General features: G+C 38.6%; 1 protein-coding gene across 2 annotated transcripts in view; it reads right to left on the bottom strand.

Moving 5' to 3' along the window:
* The window catches only part of CDH13 (cadherin 13), a 441,187-nt gene that overhangs the window by 344,691 nt on the left and 77,190 nt on the right, over positions 1-19,306 (bottom strand). For both annotated transcript variants that reach the window (XM_058813426.1, XM_058813425.1), the window contains exon 2: positions 8,618-8,729. In XM_058813426.1, the coding sequence (XP_058669409.1) occupies positions 8,618-8,729 (112 nt within the window). The remainder of the gene's footprint in view (positions 1-8,617; positions 8,730-19,306) is intronic.

Raw genomic sequence — 19,306 nt, 5'->3', positions numbered from 1 at the left:
GCTGAAAACAATTTTTGTGTAAGGTTTTTGCTTTTATATATATGAGCTGGCATTGAAATAACAAAATAATAGCTTTCAAGGTGAATTTCAGTTCAGAATATCAATAAAGATGGTTACTGGTCCATAAAAACATAGGATATAAGATTGCTCCTAAAAATCACATTTATTTAGGCCTAGCTGAATACAGCTGGACCTAAATATATGCTGAAATTAAGCATATGCACATTGGTTTGAAAAAGTGATAAATTAAGAGCTGCATTGACATTCCCATCCAACACAGAACAATGTTCTGCTCCGTTCCTCCTCTTCCCCACCTCATTCTGCTCTGACCTTCAACAGGAGAAAGGAGCCCTTGGTGCAACTCAGCACAGGGACTGCCACAAACACTTCAGCAAAGAGGAGATGCAAAGGGGTTGGGCGGGCACCTGGAATTTCCTGAATTGGCTTTTCTGGGGAAAGAAATCTAGATTTTATCCATCAGCATTTCCTGTGGGGTTTGGGCAGCATCCTTTACCCCAAGCCTCACAGCAGCACTGATTTCCCCAAGACATGAAACATTCCAACAATGCACTATTTCTCTCCTAGGACCATAAGATTCAGGGAACCAAACACACCAATATCACACATTTGCTACCCACATTGCTGTGCTTTTTCCAAAAGTTAAAGTATCGTAACTACACTGCTTTCATAATTTCTTGAATTCTGCCTCCCACTGTATTCTTTTAAGCTGAAGTTTTGTTTTTGTATAGGTTGGTGTTAATGTTTTATAAAGGTCAAATTATAGTTGTCTCCCTACTGTTTTATTGTAAGTGTTGAGAGCTGGCACTGTAATTAAAATTCCAGCTAAATAAAGACTGCAGGGGTTCTACTTGTAACCAGGCAATTTGGGTTTTTAGCAGACCAGAGCACATTTTGTGTTTCCTCTGTTTCACTGCCACACAAAGGAAGGTAAACAAAACCCACGTGCCTCAATACATTAACATAAACAATATTCCCTATCAGTGTGGTTAGTAGAGAATAATATATTTAATTATAGAATACAATAACAAATTTAAAAATGCACCCATTTCCTACAACCTTGCTTTACACTATTTCAGGAAAAGTCCAAGGCCAGACAATCCAGTTTATAGATAAAGCCAGATCCAAAGCACTCACAACACAGTTGATAAGGGAGAAAAGATTCACAATCTGCTGTTCAGTAAAACAAACCTGACTGCCTGGCAGCACAACGGTGCTGTGCATCAAGGAGATTATCACTTACTTCAGTCTAACCTGCTTTTAGGTTCTGGTACCTGCCAGCAAGTGTTTCAAAGCGTCAGAGATTTACCAGAGCTGGCTCCAACTTCAGGGAGGAATTTCTCTTCTGCTATTGACTACCTGTAAAGCTGCTCCAGCAGTGCCTCCCTTTTGCTGCCTTATTAAAGGCCCTCAGTTCTGCTTCAGTTCTCTCCACAGCTGAGAGACGAAGGCTGCACTGGGTTTTTTATTGCTTTTCCTTTTTTAAAGAAAGTAAACAAATCAAAGTGAGTATTGTAAGTGGAATTCTTGTCTTAAAAGCAACATCCCAGATCACTATAGGAATGTTTTAGGCCTTCCTCAGGTTCCTAGTTTTGTTTTAAAGGAATTCCTTGGTAAAGGAATTCCAAATTTTGTTGAAGATAATCCCTTACAGGCAGGGATTCTTATTTGAGCAAATCCTACCCTTTGCCTAGGCTGATATTTTTTCAGGGATTTGAAAAACACAAGGCAAACATTTTAGTTAATATTCACATCACAGAATATGACATGCACTTGCTCCCCTATCTACAGGTTCACTTGTCTGCCCCAGAAGCAGCAGGTACAAGGCATACAAATATGCACAAAGTCATCCCAGACAGACCAGACTTTCCAGAATCAATCCATTAAAAGTTACTTTTTCTTTCCCTTCTCTAGAGGAAAAATTTCAGGTGGATAGGCTGAAGAGAGGCATAAAACAAAATCAGAGGATTAGCCTCTGGCTAGAAAAATCCCCCAATCTAAGAAATTTCTGAAAGACTCGCTGAGTTTACAGCCAGTGGTACTTATTCTCAAGGCAAGACTGAGCAATGACATGGCACAGGAAAGCTGTGTGAAAAGGAGATGTGTCCATTAAAGCAGGCAGACTGCTCTGTCTGAAAAGGACTGATTTAAATAAGCAAAGGGAAAGAAAAACTGCAAGTTGAGGCATGACCATAATTACATTAGAAAAGTTATAATTTGATTTGGATTAACAGAGAGAAATCCTAAAAGCTCAGAATTAATTGTGAACTACATCTACAATTATTTTCAAGAATACTTGCATGCTTTAAGATATCATTAACTTAAATGAGATTCTATGTTTAAAGGAAGATTTAACCTCACATACTCCCATTAATTCTCGCTAAATGTCCACACTGCACTTTGAAATGTAATGGAAAAGGTTAGCTAGCCATGATTCTTTTGAATGGTGCTTTGCTAAGATCCTCAAATTAAAAGTCTTGTCAGAAAGGCAGTCTGTGAAAATACCAAGAAATGTTCTACAGAAATGCATTAATGTCTCAGTGTGGGGTGATTTGCATCTCTTTGTCACACATGGACAAAGTTTGCTCCTGACAAAGCTGGGCTGGTGCTGGACCCTCTCCAGAGTGACCCCAGCTCTGACCTATAACCAGAAATTCACCTCCCTACCTCCCATTTCCTCAGCAAGACGACCCTGCTAAAACGTTGCCAGCCATAAGCAATCAGTGTCAGGTTATTTGCTGATGGAGTTGGCCTAGGCTGAGCCACCTACACTTTCCTAAAAGAGATTTTGGCCTTCCAACACATTTCTACTCCTGCAGAGAAGGAGCTGCCTCGTGGCCTGTGTGGGTAATCAGTTCAGGAGTAATAGCTTGGTTAATTTGATTTTTTTTGTTGTTGTTCTGAAATTGCCAACTGGAAATGAGCAGAGAAGTCTTCCACTGAAGCACCTGGGGACATTATTAATACAAGGTTTGCACTGCACTGAGCAAGAGACCCAACCTGCTAATACTGAGCAGTTGGCCATTGATTTAGATTATTAGGAGAACAGCTGGCATGTTTCAGCCAACCAAAGCCCACACGTATTTCAAAAAAGTATTAGCTGTGAAGCATTATGGTTTTTGGACAGTCTCCAGAAACAAATTAAATCTCAAACCAAGTAATCTGCTACTTTTATCTTCCTAAATCCAGACCAAGCTGCTAACAGAGCATTCACTGTCACTGCAAAGATGCTCACCCACATTTCATGTGGGTATGCTTGCTTTGGTTTGTTTTTTAAACAGGATTGTGTGGCTTTTCTCAACCAAACAGACAAGAAACTTTGGGTTTAGATCCTCATTTCCTCCACCCTGGAATTAAAATGCAGGGAAGAGGTTTCACCAACACATATGCCTTTCTCTCTGTTATTCCACAAGAGCTGACTGCACCCCTGAGGGGTTTTGATTCAGCCCTGAAGATGTTTTCCAGAGACTAAACAATTCTTTTATTCTGCTCAGTGTAATGTCCTACCTTTGGAAACACTAGTTTAATTTAATGTATATGCATAAAAATCAAACAATATATTTTTGACTCCTTCCCCCTCGGGTCCTGGAAGCTTTTGGGAGGGAATTGTCTGACCACCTGGCACTCAACAACTATTCTCTCCTATTTTGTTCTCTTTCAATCATGTGTGAAAGCAGCTAAACAGATGATGTGATACTGTTGTGCTGCAACACCAATCTGCATGTATCTATTCAGAGGCACATTTGAGATATTCTGTATTATTTAGTTATAAATTGTGTTCCCAGAAAACGTTCTCCCTCCAAGGGGGAGGAGTAGGAGTGCAACATCTAACTTGTGGGAGTTCAGCATCAAACTTCAATTAAAAGGCAACGCATCAAGTATTTAGGTGCAAAAGGATCTTCCTCACCCTGCCTCCACAAGCATGTAGTAAAGTTCCCAACCTCCCACTTTAAAATTCCACAACTTTACAACCATTTTGCACAGAGCCCCAGGTATTTCCTGGAACTTTACTTACATGAGTTTGGCTTTCTATAACCATTTAAATAGGAATAGTGTGCTTAAGATGTGTTACTTCAAATCCTGACCAATATTTCTGTCAACATGGAATAAGAGTTCCAGGTACCTTATCTTAACCATGCACCCAAGTGTCAGATTGAAGCTCTAGTATTCACATTCTATCCATGCATATGAGCCCATTAAGAGATATATTTTAGGATATAACAAGCACTTCCCTGCCTGGGTAGGAAAGTTGAGATGCCTTTCCACTGAACCTGTTCCCTTCATGCCAAGTAATGGGAACCAAGTCATTTTTCAATATCTTCTGAAGCATGTTCTTAATACACTGAGTGATTTACGTGAATTGAAAGAAAATTGAAGATGTTTGTAAAACTCAAAATGCATTAAAAACTTCTTCATTTTGAAAAGCCACAACACTGTTTCAGCAAGGACACACTGAATAGGTGGAAAATCCCCAGTTATCTCCCTATTACCCAGAAGCTCAGACAGTTTTCCCTGCAAGAAATTGCTAAGCGTAAAATCTTACCTTGCTTGAACATGTTCTTTTGCAAGCTACAACTACCATGTGCAATCCCAATTACCCAAACCCTGCAGTATTCAGCATGAAGAGGTAACAGCCACATCCAAACCCTGTGTCAGAACCCTGGAGAGGCTTTGGCAGACCACAGGGGGCTGAATGAGGCTGGCTCTGCTCAGGGTGTGGGGAGAGGGAAGAAGGGGAGATGAACAAAGTGGGTGTGATAACTCCAGGATCTGGATGAGCAGGAGAGGAACAGCACCACTTTTGGGAGCATGGAACAGGCACAGGAAGAGGCCATCTGTGCAGTCAACTGGCATGGAATGAGTGGGAAGGGTGGGTGTGATAAATCACAGCTCTCACAGGGCATCAGCTCAGAATCAACAGGAAATATTTGGACGTGGGCACGACCAGGGCCATGATCCATGTGCACACAAGGCTGCAGTAGGAGGAATGGTCTTCTCTGATCTTTCCACAGGCTTTATTTGGTTTGAACAAAGTAAATCTTGTTAGAGGTCACAGCTTTGCCAGACAATTTAAAACCTGCTTTTAAGCATTAATAAGCACACTAAGATATTTCACATCATATGAGTAAGCAATGATTTTGATATGGTTGAATAGAAAAGCTCTTTGTTAAAATCCACATAACAAAAAGTACCCAAGTGCAGACAGACAACACCTTGATCTTGAAGCAGGCCAGGCTCTGAACAGGCAATCTATCACGTAATAGACACAAGAGGTCAGCCATTAATTAACATCCAAATTAGAGCTTTTCAAGTAAGGGTCAAATCTTCCTCTGTTTTGACATTTAAAGCACTGGCAATGCCTTCCCCAGTTTAGCATGCACAATGCATCACCTTGTGCTTTATGTTAATTGCCTCCATTATTCAAGTGCACTATTTGATTCATTGTCAATTAAAAGTACCCCCAAAAGCCAAGCCCGATGTGTGTTAAGTATAAATGTGATTAATGTAACACAATTACATTCCCACGTTTGTTGAGTCTGATTAGGAACTTTCCCTCAGCCCAGCGTGACAGAGCCCTGTCACTGCCAGTGACCTGCCAGCCTTGGCAGGGACAGGCATTTCCTGGCCACAAGTGCTTCTGACAGGTGTAAAACCTGTAATTAAATGCTGTCAATTAGCACTTCATCAAGAATGTGGAAATCTTGATGATCTTCACTATTGGATTGCAAAGATGGTCCTAAATGTAATGCAAAGATGGTCCTAAATGTAAAGTAAAAAAAAAAAAAAAAAAGCTATAAGGAAGGAAAAAACCAGTGACACAAGTGTCTGTTAGAATAATAATTATGTGAATATAATTACTATTTCCAGAAAGCGACTCCGTGGATTTTTTTCCTACTACATCAAGGGAACATCTGGTTCTGCACACAGAGGAAAAAATTAGGCAGACCAAAAGTAAAAGTGCAATGTCTTATTTTGTTTATGGTTATAGAAAACACAAGTTATAAGGAGATCTGAAGGGGTCTGAGGGGAAAAAAAATTAATGACCAAACAGGGACAAAGAAATGGTCAAAGTCTGGAGTTACTACTTAATGAGATGCAAGAGTAAATAAGTAAATAAGAATTGAAAAGCCAGTTCAGCCTGAGCACAATGACAGAAAAACTAATAGTAACTGAATACCAGTGAAACTGATAGGAAGGACAATATGCACGCACAGGTGGACTTGTCATGGCCAGCTTATAAGCAGGCTTTAATAAAAATTGCTACAAATCACAACAAGAAATAAGAGAAAATTCTGTACCCTCAATATGGTCTACTCTTCATTCTTCTCATCAGTATATAAATAAAAAATATAATTAACACTGCCATAGGTAGAAGTAATAAATACAGAGGAACCAGATACAACCTAAATTTAATTACAAGGGAGATGCTAGCAATGAAACGTACAGTAGGTTCTTGTTTAAATTGAAAAAGAAAAAAAAGAAAAGGACTGTATTATTGCACTTCAGAAAAGAATTAAGGAGCTGCTTGGCTTATTGAGGACTACAAAAACAATCACTGCTATAGGCCTGGTTTACATATTTGCTCTATTAATTTACACAGCGCTGGTAAGCCTCACATTGCAATGCAACTGCTAAATTACACTGCTCTTGGTAATGGGCATAAAAAGATGCAAGAGCATGCAAAGTGTATTCAAACAGACAATTAAAATTATCAATTCTGTTGACAGCTAAAATGAAGGAACTGTGCTGAGGTTTAATGGTGCTGCATGAAGGACACCCTGTTTGTGGGTGATTGAATTAACCAGGACCACGCATCGACAGTCTGCCTCTGTCCAACACTGCACATTAGACCAATTTACTGTCTGCTTATTAAAATAATTTAATTCCACAGACTGTTCCCAGGCATTTCTGAGTCTCTTCCTGCTCTTTCCTCCTCTTCTCACTAATGATGGCATCTTAATTATTTGTGTTCATTTTACGCCACTGCAAGTGGCTGGGTCACCCCAGAGCAGCCCAGTCAGTTTGGCTGAACCAACCCATCCTTGGGGTGATCCTCTCCAAATCAGCAGGAGATCTGGCCAGACACACTACAGCCTCAAAGTTCTGAAGCAAAAAAGTATTCAACAAAGTTGTTTGTATTCAATTTAGCTGATCCATATTAATATAGTTTATCATATTGCTTCTTTTAATAGGTCTTCAAACCAGCTTGCATATTAAATCTATTATATTCTTAGAATTTCAACTTCTAGCCATGTAAGAATAATGTGTTTGACAAGTCCAAAATAAGAATTCCGGAGAAAATGAAATTTCATAAAGAAATAAGAAACTTGAAGCCTCTTTTCCAAGCTGAACAACAATCTCACATCTCTGACTAGTACTACTACTCATGATCTAAAGTTCCTGTGAAAAAGCAACTCAGACTAAGCAACATATCAAAATGCTGAGACTAAAAATGTTATCCTAGAGGTTTATTTTAGTATCTCCAAAGGCTGGGTGACTTAAGTTTAAGAGATTTATTTCAATAGACTTTGGCAACTAATTCTGACATTTCGTTTTGAGAAGTCAATGCTATTTTAAAGTGAATGAGCACAGATTACACCTTCATCTGAAGTGAAAATACATCAGTGTGTAGCAGGATGGAACTGAGTTGGAAATGTGTGCATTTGGTGAGTAATGTTGGTTTGCATTTCTTGGTTCCACCTAGCTATGGGATGCATCCCACTGTGGGATTCAGATATTGCACATGGGATATTGCCCATTGCTGGACACCCAGAAAAACTCCTGGTTCAGCACCAGCAGCTAAGCACAACAAAGAAATCATTGGTAATAAATATCACACACAAAAATGCAGGTGTGCTTGGAAGCTATGAAAATGGCAGCACTTAAATCCTTTTTTAAGTCTTTAAAGACATCAATAAGGCGCTACTTCTGTTTGACAGGGCTGAAATCCCAAAGCCCCAGAATGGAATGAGCAATTTGTAACCCTGAAGTATTGGAATGAACTGACTCCAGAACTGAAAAACTGTTAAATCTCCTTCTGTTTAATGCTTTGGGTGTACAGTGTCAGATTGGGTTTTATAATGTGATACCTGCTCTATGGAAATATACTGAATATTCCAGTTGTGTGACACTTTGCCATCATTGATAATCCCAAACTTCTTCCAGCCTTTGAATTTCATGTCAAGACTTGGACTTGTATCACCTATGAGTGCTTTCAAAATATTAACTTCTAAATCTCAGTTGCAGAGATAATTTAATAGGCATGTTGATGTGCAAGTCCTGATTTCAGGCTCATAGGTAAGACTATAAAAGAAATTCAGAGTAAATTTAATTTTTAAGAAATGGCTGATTCTAGGTTTCCACAATATTCACATAGCCCTAAATGATTATATATTGTGTTTTGCCATTTCTAATATATGAAACATAGTCAAGCCTGTAGAGACATAGGATTAATACAGGGGAACTCAGACTGAATCATGGCAATATCCAAAATCTTAGGTACAAAACAAAAAAAAGCTTTCTGATAAATGGCAGGAATGAAATAAATCCATAAACAATTCTGATTTTTGCACAATAGTAATATATGAAAACAACATACGGTTCAGAATCAGCTGGTCCTCTCTGAATTCAAATGGCTTTTCTATATAAAAAACCTTCTGCTGGAATCCAGGGACACATTCTAAATCTTCTGCACATGCAAGCAGCAGAACCTGAGGGAAAAAAAAACCAAAAAAACAGAAATATACTTTTAACATCCACTCCTTCATCCATCATGTTGGCTTCTGGGAACCATAGCGGGTTTAGGCTCAGTGCTCATAAAACAAAACATTGGGGTCCATACTCATAAAACAAAATATCCATCACATCACACTTCCCCTTCAAATCTTGCTAAAAAAGGTTTATGTAAGGTTTTTGCTTTTATATATGTGGGCTGGCATTGAAATTACAAAATAGTAGCTTTCAAGGTGAATTTCAGTTCAGAATATCAATAAAGATTGTTACTGGTCCATAAACACATAGGATGTAATATTGCTCCTAAAAATCACATTTATTTAGGCCTAGTTGAATACAGGTGGACCTAAATATATGCTGACATTAAGCATAAGCAAATAAATTTGAAAAGTGATAAATTAAGAGCTGCAAATCTGTCTCAAAGTTGATCACCAAGTTGCAGAAGAAATTCTGTATTCATGGGTAAAGTTTCACATACAGAAGTTTCATTTCTAGAATAAATTCTCTGCTAGCAAGTATAAACTGCTTCTTTTCTTTCTGTCCAAGCCACAGTTTGCCCATTCTCCCTACAATCAAAAGCTTGTTTACACCAGGGGAGGACTGAAAAAGAAAAGTGTGCATCATAGTGGAGGTGGATCTGGAGGCTCCAGTTGAATACAGTCTGTGTCACTGTCAGAACACAGTCACCCAAGCTCTGTGTCACCACAGGAACATCAAAGGAGGAAGCTTACAAGCAAAATAAAATTGCTTGGGAATAGGTACAATTCTAATCTCAGACTCTGAAGCATTTTATCCCTGAATAGAGAAAAAACCTGAAGGGCTATTTTTCTTGGCAGCTCTTAAATGAGAGCATGGAAGTAAGAATGGTCAAGAAAGAAGCAGCAAGCAAAAAGAAATTACTAAAAAGTTTAAAAGGCTAAAGAGAGAGGCAAAAGGAGGCAAGGTTAAGAGCAGGAAAAGCCAAATTGCATTTTCCAACCCATATGTGCGTAAGTGCATTTTCAGAAGTACTTTCTGCTTTAGAACATCTAAAGGTGTTTTACAAAGCCTGACTTTCAGGTGGTGCACTGACCACTGATCTCAAAATTGTTATGGGCAATCTGCTGCTTGTCAGGCAGCCCCAGCACAATCAGTGAGAGAGGGCACGTGTGGCAACCAACAAAACAAACACAGGGGTTCTGAAAGGCATTTACAACTAAATTCAAGTGGCTCTGCACAATGGATCTATTTACTGAAGACATCCTCAACACAAAATTACAGTTTTGGAAATAAAGTTCTTCAGGGTTAAAGTGAAGACAATTTCTCCCTAATGCCACACCAGTGAACGCTGAGGGTTCTTTTCTCCTTCACCAGCTCAGGTGACAGCAGCACTCTCACTTCTCCCAAAGCACCAGCAGCATCTCCCAGTCCCACCTCCACTCCTTTATCATCCCAGCCTGCTGATCCTGATCTTAGAGAGATGTCCTGCAATATTTTAACAGCTGCACATTTCCCTACCCCCCACCACTCACACTCCATTTGCTAAACCACAGTGATACATGATCTGCTCTCTCTCTTCTTGCATTTCCCACTCATTTAAAGTCCAGTGTGATCCCACTTACAAAACCCAAAGGCACCTGCTCTGCATTAGTTGTTCTTATGGAACCAACTGCTGGATCATTTGTTTCATGTCAGGCCATTGCTATAAAAGCTTGGCCAGAAGTGCCACCAGACTGCAAGGAGCAGCCAGAATATTTCATGTTAATTAATCTGGTGGAAGGCAAACACAACAGATGGACACCTTTGCTTTCCATCCTGTCCTGCTGCACAATGGTCCCTTGGAAGGATTAACCAAGAAAGAAGAGAAAGATTTAAAGTAACACACCAAGAAAAGTGCAACACACTTGACTTGTAATAATTTCAGTATCATCACACTATTCCTGCCTTTCTTAAAAAGGTTTAAAACCACATCTTCCAATCCCTCATTCTCTTAATGACATTGATATATTGATTTTATTGGAGATTTTGGGGCTGAGAATTGGATGTATCCCCTTCAAGTCTTCCAGCAGGAGATATCTGCAAATGTGCACTGAGGTATTCAGAGCCTGCCCTGAAAATTGTGCATAAAGCTTGATTACTGATTGTTAAAAAACCTGCCTTATATGCATTTCAATGGGCATATGCACAGGAAGAAAGGCACACATGCATCTTCTGCACTCATTTTCTGTGTGCACAGGTGCAGGTTTAAAGTACCTGTCTTTCTGACTCAGTGTTCCTGGATGAATATGCATTAAAATGCAATCACAGCAGGAGAAAACCTCTTCCCATCTCAAGATGCAAGCAAAGTTATATAATGAGTCCTCACCAGAAAAACAGTCCAAGCCATATATCCTGAAATTTATCTACAAACAGCTCTTCTCCTAAAGGATTAACACAGCAAGTGAGAGGCAAATCATGTTCTGATCTCCCAGCTACTCCAGCCTTAAAGCTGGAACTCTTGTCTTACAGAGCTATAAATAAAAAGCCTCTTTGGACATCATCTGTAGCAGTACTTAGAGATGGGAATATGTCAACTTTATCAGATTTGTGACAGTCTAAGTTGACTTTGAAATCTGGGCAATCTAAATGGGTCATGAGTTAACTTCTGTAAGCCTGGTACAGAAGGCTCACATAATAGAGATGCAGCAAATAGAAAATGACCTTTACTCCCTTTGAAATAATTACAAGACTAAAGCTTGGCCTTGCTGTGAAATGGAACATTTTATTCCACTTGTGCAATTCCAGGCTCTTTCTTCTTCTCTACATGTCAGACAAAATGTTAAATCTGTCATCACACGGACAGTTTTTAATTAATTGTATTTAAAAAAGAAAATTATTCTTTTAATTTATTTTTCTATGAAGAAACTTCTGTTGAACTAAATATCTAGCTCATTAAAATAATTTCTGTAAAGGTTCTTCACATTGGAGACAGCAGTCTTTAAAAATATCTTGAAAAATTAAGTCAGGCAGATGTATGTGTAAGGCAAAGAGGCTTGTTCAAAGCAGAATATATTCTGAATTTAAACACCATGTAGATTTCATATTTTTGGATATAATAAAAGGTTCTATGGACTGATAGCTGCCTATATGAAGACTTCAGCTAAATAGACTGTAAATAATATTTAAATATCATATGTAGAACTCCGAATAAACAAATATTGTTCACCCAGCTAGTCAAGTGCTGCGCAAGTAGTACAAAAGGATCCTTCACCTGCTCCCAAGGAAAAAGACAAAATTCTTGAACAAAAATGACAGTTATGCAGCAAACAATTTGCTCATGAAAATCTAAAAGGGTAGAAGTCTGAAAAGCAAAGCAGAGTTGTGACTACTCAGACCTACCAATCCTATGTTCATCAACAAGCAAAATCAAAGTTCCTCATAACCTCACGCTTTTCAGAAATGCACAGAGCCCAGACTCAGTTTTAATATTATGACAATTTTCCTTTCAGAATTTATTGCCAGTTGGTGTAAGGAAATGTCATAGTTCAGATAACTCCTGTGCTAGTTGGGCCCCTGTGCTGGAACTGTACTCCTGGTGAGATATCAAGCCTAAGAAACACCATTTTTTTTTTAGTTAATAAACCAGCACGCACATGCTGGTGACCTTTACTGACCTCTACATTTGCACTGGAAGCTGCTAATACACAGAATATGGCTGGACAGCAAAAAAAGAGAGCAATTTAATACTGTACTGCAGAGGAAATGAATAAACTCCCTGATGCTAAGGCACCTTTGGGTATCACAGCGCCTCAGAATAGCAGGGTCCTTCTACCTCCTCTTCTGGTGACTGAAAGTCATCTCAGAAAGGTCTTTCTAAAGAATTTCAGGTTCTTTGTGTTCTTTTCAACTTGCACAGTTTCAGTTTGGCCACAGGCTCGCTCTGCAAATGAATTTTCTCACCTTTTGCTGTGCACACCCTCATATCTTCATTAGCCCTACCTTGAGGAGATCACCTAGCACACAAACACAAGCTGCAGAATATTAATTGCATTTCACACAAATTCTTATGGTGTGAAATTCATCCTTGTGTAAGGCTTTACTTAAGTAGAAACGTAAATGGTGCAGACACCTGTGAAAGCCATCTGCCCAGACAGGAATCCTGCACGCAGTAAAGGTAAACAAATCTCTCTCCAGAGGAAAATATTCTGTAGGACCACATTCTACCTTTGACTTCAGGAGAGTAATCTGAAATAAAAACAAATCAACATAGAGCACAAGGAGGAGGAGCTAAAATTCAAATAATGCTCATTTTTACTAAGAGCAATAACTTCAAGAGTTCAAACATTGTGAATTTTCACTTCCTGAGAAATGAGTTTTTAGTTCTGGTTGTTTTGTTTGGCATTTCTGGTAGGATTGGGGGTTTTTTTATGTTTTGAAGCATGGCTTGGGGGCTTCTTTTTTATTTGACTCATTTACTTGGAAGTGGGTATTGAAAATTTATGCTTCTGAGCTTTTCTGTGGAAATATGAGAAAGAGAAATTTGCTTTTTGCATATGAAAACTTCAGATTTTCATAAGAAACATGGTATTCCTTAGAGCTGAGAATGAAGAGAAAAAAGTAATCAGAATAATGAGAACTGCCAACACCGAATTAAATTGCTCATGACAAAATATTTTTATCATGCAGATTGAGATTTTTGAATCTTAAAACCTTTTCCATGTTCAGGTGCTGCAGCACCAGACCCACAAAAATGGAAAATGAGGAGGCCATCAGAGAAGGAAACAAGTGATAAACAGCACACAGTCATGGGGAGATGATGAAATGATGAAATTTGAATTCTTCTCTCAGATTTAAATGAGGGAGTTATTCAAATGAAATTAACAGAGGGATACTTAAAATAAAGAGTGTAGCTCTAAGTAAGGTTTTGATTCTGCATTACACAGACTCCAATTAGAGTGTCAGCAGGTCCTAAGGCAATTATTTCATCAAATCACACACACAGACTGGACATGAAGTTCTCTGTGTCTTCTGTGTTTTTTAATATCAACTAGAACAAAAAAAAAAAAAAACACCTGAATAAATTATCCTCTGATTGGCATAATTAACAAAGGCATTTTAACTTTACAGAAAGGTATGTTGAATTATTTCTCTCTGAATGTGACTGAATTAATTAAATGCAGTTCTTTCAAATTAATTTGATTTCTAGAATATTATTATTTGGGGCATTTATTAATGCAATATTTTCATTTTGGGAGGAAGTTTTCACTGTTTCAGGCTTTAACAGCTCTTCTATCAGGAAAGAAGTTAAAAAAAAAGAAGACTGTTCCCTATCTCTACAGCTCTACCTCTATATCTGATGGAGAGCTCCAGTCATTTTTGTAAGAAATGCTATTAAGATTTGGCACTAAGATTCTTCAAGGATGATAAATATCCTCTTAAAGGGCCTACCTATCCATTTACTGCACAGCTCTGTCCTAAAAGGGAAAGTCACACTCGGAGTACTGAAGAGTGGGCTATGAAAATGCAAATTAGAATGACTTTATTGGCTTAAATGAATTCAGTTCTCCTGTCACTGAAGCTGTGTGACTGCGGTAGGCATCCATTAACTGGAAACAAAATGTGACAAACTCTTTTGTGAGACTATCTACCACAGGAGCTCCCCTTTTATGGGCACTTTCCTTACGTACTTATGTTTATTATGAGGATTTTATTGCATATCCAGTAAAAGGTGTGCATCTTTCTTGGCACTGGGAGTCTCATTAAGTTGTTCAAGGAGTGATGTGCCAGTGGCGGTGTCAGAACAGGGAGTATCAAACAGCCACTTGCCTTCTGAAGTTGAGGAGCTCTGCAAGAGGCTCCATCATTTTCTTCAGAAATGATTTATTCATTTATTATTGCTCCCAGGGGCTGTTCAGAGATCAAAGCGACCAGGGAGCCCAAACTGTGCAGGGTGAAGAAGGATAATATGGGCAGTGCCTGCAAAGTACAGGAGCACCTGGACAGCATCCTCATTTCAAGGCAGAGTTGGGCCAATCCTCTCTCCCCAGTCACTTTTCCTGCTCTCCCATCCCACCTGCTCCCTGAGCCCAGTCACCACAAAGTTCTGTGAATCTCGTGTCCACAGGATGATGTGGCTGGAAAAACAGGGCCTGGTGTGAGACACCCACAGTCTGCACCCCAATCTGGGGCAGCTGCCATGAAACTGCACCCTAAAATAAGATTTTTAAATTATTTTTACTAACATATTTTCCATACTTCAGAACTAGAGCTAGCTTAGATTTCCCTTGACTTCAGAATCCAGGAAAAACTTGGGAAGTCCAGGGAAATCCTATCGATATTCCAAACCCATCTGGACACATTCCTGTGTCACCTGAACCAGGTAACCCATCTTGGCAGGAAGGCTGATCTGGATGATCTCCAGAAGTCCCTTCCTACCCCAACAATCCCGTGATTCTGTGAAACCCTCACACAGGAACCCCCTCTGGTGTCACAAGCAGGCACAGTGATCTGCTGGCCAGACCACTTGATCCCAATCAGAAATAATTCCTACATTTCACAATTCCTGACCCTTATTCTGATGGTCATTTCATATCTCCCAGAGTAAATTTGTTCACAGTCAATTTATAGCCATTTATTCCTGCACAAGTCTTGTCTCATAACTAAATTAACCTTTGTCCCCTCTAAATCTTCCATTGATTGAGCTAGACAAACCAAACTCCTTCCATCTCCTTCTATCTGGATACATCCCTGTGACCATCTCAGTAACATTTCTTTGTGCCTCCTTAAGCTCCACCTGGGCAAAATACGTAAAGAATTCCAGATAAATCTTCTCCACAGTCTGGATATTTCCTTAAGCCCAAAACATGTTGCCTAATGCTTCCTAAAATTCCTTTTGAGGTCTTGTCATGCTGGTGGCTCACAGTCATTCTAAAATTAACCAGCACACAAAGAGCTGTGAAATTTGACATCAGTGGAGGAGTGACCACCATTTACCTTCAACAATGTTAAGCAGCTTCTGCAAACAGAGCCAGGATTAATCTTTATGAATATAAACACAGATGCAAACCCTCATGCATTGTTAAATCCATGCCCTTTCTGACCACATGGGGACCAGCTCTGCCCATGGCCAGCAGAGATCTTCCAGCCCCTTCCCTCTCCATACAGATTCCTAGCTGAGGTTCAGGATCTGCCCACAGATCCAACAGAGCTCCCAGCTCAGAATTATCTGTACCCACAAGTGCAAATCAGAATGCAGGATGAACTCCCACTTCCAGCCATGCAGATGTATCTGATCATTGTTCAGATTTTTTAATCCTGGGAATGGCCCTCATCCCGCTTCATTAAGTATTTTGATGATTAATAACAGATCAAGAGCAGTTACTTGTGCACAAAATAGGTAATATTTTAAATTACTCAAGTATTTAACAAGTAAATAACTACCCATCATGATTAATAGCACCATTTAACACACTAGACTCGAGCAAAAGGACAGGTTGGGCTCCAAGGTTATTTTTTGTTTATTTTTAGGCATTATGAAGGAAGTAATCATGTTTTGTTGAAACCCATACACCACTGGAATGAGATTACAACTGGTTAGCCTATTTAGAGAAGCTGCATAATAAATTCATTTTACAGGGTACCGAGTAATGCAAATGAGCCATTCCTGTACCAGTGAAAGGGGCATAAAGAAAAAACATTGAAAGTCAGTTCTGGACTGGTTGTGCTGCAAGGTGGGGAATTGCTGAAACCTGAACTGCCTTACAACAATAACCTTTGTGAAGATCTGCTCACACCAAACATTTTAGTTATTTATTGACTAATGGAATAAACAGGTTGATCCTCTTTTCCTGCAGTAATGACTTCATGAAGCATTTAGATGAATGAAAATATGGATCTCTGGTTTACTAAAAGGGAAATAAATTAAAAATTGTTTAAACTTATTTAAAACCCTTCACATGAAGTTGCATGGGACAAAGTCATTATTCCACATAGGAAAACACTGATGTGGCAAAAGCTGTTAAAGAAAAAATTAAAATAATATTTCTTAGAGCAGATAGTGGGTTTTGGATAGGATGGCTGGAAACTCTAAGGAACATGATGCATGTTTAATTTCCCAGCAGTGTGATAGTTATCAAAAAGAAAAACAAACCTTCCACCTATTATTTTCCTCATATTCCACAAAGTTAGAGTCTAAAGCAATTATTACTGCAGCACAAACTGAACTCGGTGTAACACTGAACATCTGTCTTTTGCACTGCTAAGCTAAAACTGAAAATGAGCTTGCTGAAAACAATCTTTGAAAGTATAACATGGATTTAAGGATTAAACACAAACACACTTCTATCACCTTCAAACATTACAAAAACAGAAACAACCCCCCAGAACTCATAAAAGTATAAGGACAAGTGAAAATATCTGGTTTTCAACTTCAAAAAAAGAATTGCTGAACATTTACTGACCTTCTCCTGAACACTCACAAACGAAAGATTTTTTAAAAATTAATACTTTCAAGTAGAATCCCTTGATTCCAGCAAGGTTATTGGAGAAAAAACAAGTCTAACATCCAAAGACTCTTAATAAAAACTGAGAAATTTCTGCAAGGAGCCCAACACAAACATCTCTGCCAGTTTTGACAAGATTTTATTCGACATCCACATGAAGAGGACCATCCAGTCTGTAAAACAAGCTATAGAAAACTTTTTCATTAAGGTATCTGCATATCACATGGTTGCTTTTTCTTTACAGCAAATAATACAGAGCAATAATAGTATGATAGTATTAAAATAAACAGATTGGCTTCCTATGGGTTTCTATTTAAAAACCAAGCTCAGAGGTGAACTCTTAGTAAGGACAGGGCTGTAAATCACCTTAATCTTTTTTAGTGGGTCAAGACATTCTCTATCTTCTCATCTGTTTCTAATTTGCACAAAAATCATGTAAGCTGAGTAAAGTCTTCTTCAGTGCTGGTTTTTAAGTGATTTTACTTTCTTTTCCTGAAGAGCAGTAACTGTACCCTAGTAGCAGTACAGTATTAACCATACATGGATTTACTTCATTTTGACCAAAGTTCTTGCATTACTTCTCATTTTATAAGTCCAGACCTTATGTATTTACGTACAACGAGTAGTAATTCTCAAGCTCATGGAGTCATCTTGAAATAAATATAAAAGGATTAAAAAAAAAAAAACACACAATGTCACAATGTATTTTTGGCTATGTCAGCTGCTCATTGGAGAATGCTTTTAATGCATTGCAAGAACACAGTCAAAAAATGAAAAAGAACTTGTACTAACTCTTCTGAGTGAAAACAATCCCCAGGGGAAAGATAGCAAGTAGTTCAGTATCTTTGAGCTCATCACAATCAAGCAAAATGTCTAAAACTTACAGGCTCCCTCGTGTTAACAGTGGCATTACATCAAGAATGACCTTTCCAAAGAAATAAAACCCATTAATGCTAGGAACAGATAACTATTAAAGATCAACACTTAGTAGGCAAAGTGGGGGGGGGGGAAATTCAGTCTGGTAAGTTAATTAGAACATAAATAATGTGAAACCAAGACCCTGGTCTATAACCCTCTCTCTTATAATTGCTTGCAATTTAAAAGCTGAATGAAATCTTCTATGCAAAAGATACAACTATTGACCTCACATGTATTAGGTAGTCAAAGAAAACCCTGACACGCTGAGAATGAGATCTCAGGAGTATTGCAGAAAGCCTCAGTAACACCCTGTGAAATACTTATTTCTTATTTCTCTACAGAAGAACTTTTTTTCAGCTATCAAGGAATGGTGTTTCTGGGAAATGTTGGATGTTAATTGGCAAAAATGTCAAGGGGTTGCTTTTTAGGGTTTCTTTTTGTTTATTGTAGAAACAATAATCATAGAAAATGATCTGTACCCATGAGAACAACGTTTTCCTCAGGTGGAGGAACAGCTGCCAGTCCTGAGGCACAAGAACAGATTTTGTATCCCACAAATTCCGCATGGAACCTCCACAATAAACTATCATTTGCTTTTGGAAGCCATTGTTTAAATCAACTCCAGTGGTCAGGAAGCCACTGCAGCCTCCCCACTAAACCTTGTGGATGGCACTTCCAGTACTTTTAATTGTTTTATAATTATCTGTATTTACCAGACAAATCAGCTGTGACATCCAACAGGCAGCAGACACAAACAATAAGAATTAAACACATGAGAAGTTGGGAAAAATGTAAATTTCTGCCCTGGATCCTGCTTTAATAACAATAGTACTGAGAATTCCCACAGCAGGATATGAGACATTCAGTTGTGGAATGTCCCATCATCACTACATGGAGCAGAGGTTAATGTAATATTTTGCAAGTTTATAAAATCAGATTGTTTGGCTCATCTTGACAAAGTTAAACTCTTTGGGTTGTACCTAAAAATAGGGAAATTTAAAGAAAAAAATTGAGTATCCAATAATTTCAAGCCCTTTTCCTTGTATATAGCAATTTAAATTTACTGGAGCACTTCAATCATTTTTTCTTGTATGTGCTTCAGCCTGAAAGTGATTGGGGTTCTGTGCTTGCACAGTATAAAGCAATTTAAAATTATTCATCTGCTTCAATTTTTATAG

This window comes from Ammospiza caudacuta, chromosome 13 (assembly GCF_027887145.1).
Source record: "Ammospiza caudacuta isolate bAmmCau1 chromosome 13, bAmmCau1.pri, whole genome shotgun sequence".
Taxonomy (NCBI): Eukaryota; Metazoa; Chordata; class Aves; order Passeriformes; family Passerellidae; genus Ammospiza; species Ammospiza caudacuta.
This window is presented reverse-complemented; position numbering and strand designations above follow the sequence as displayed.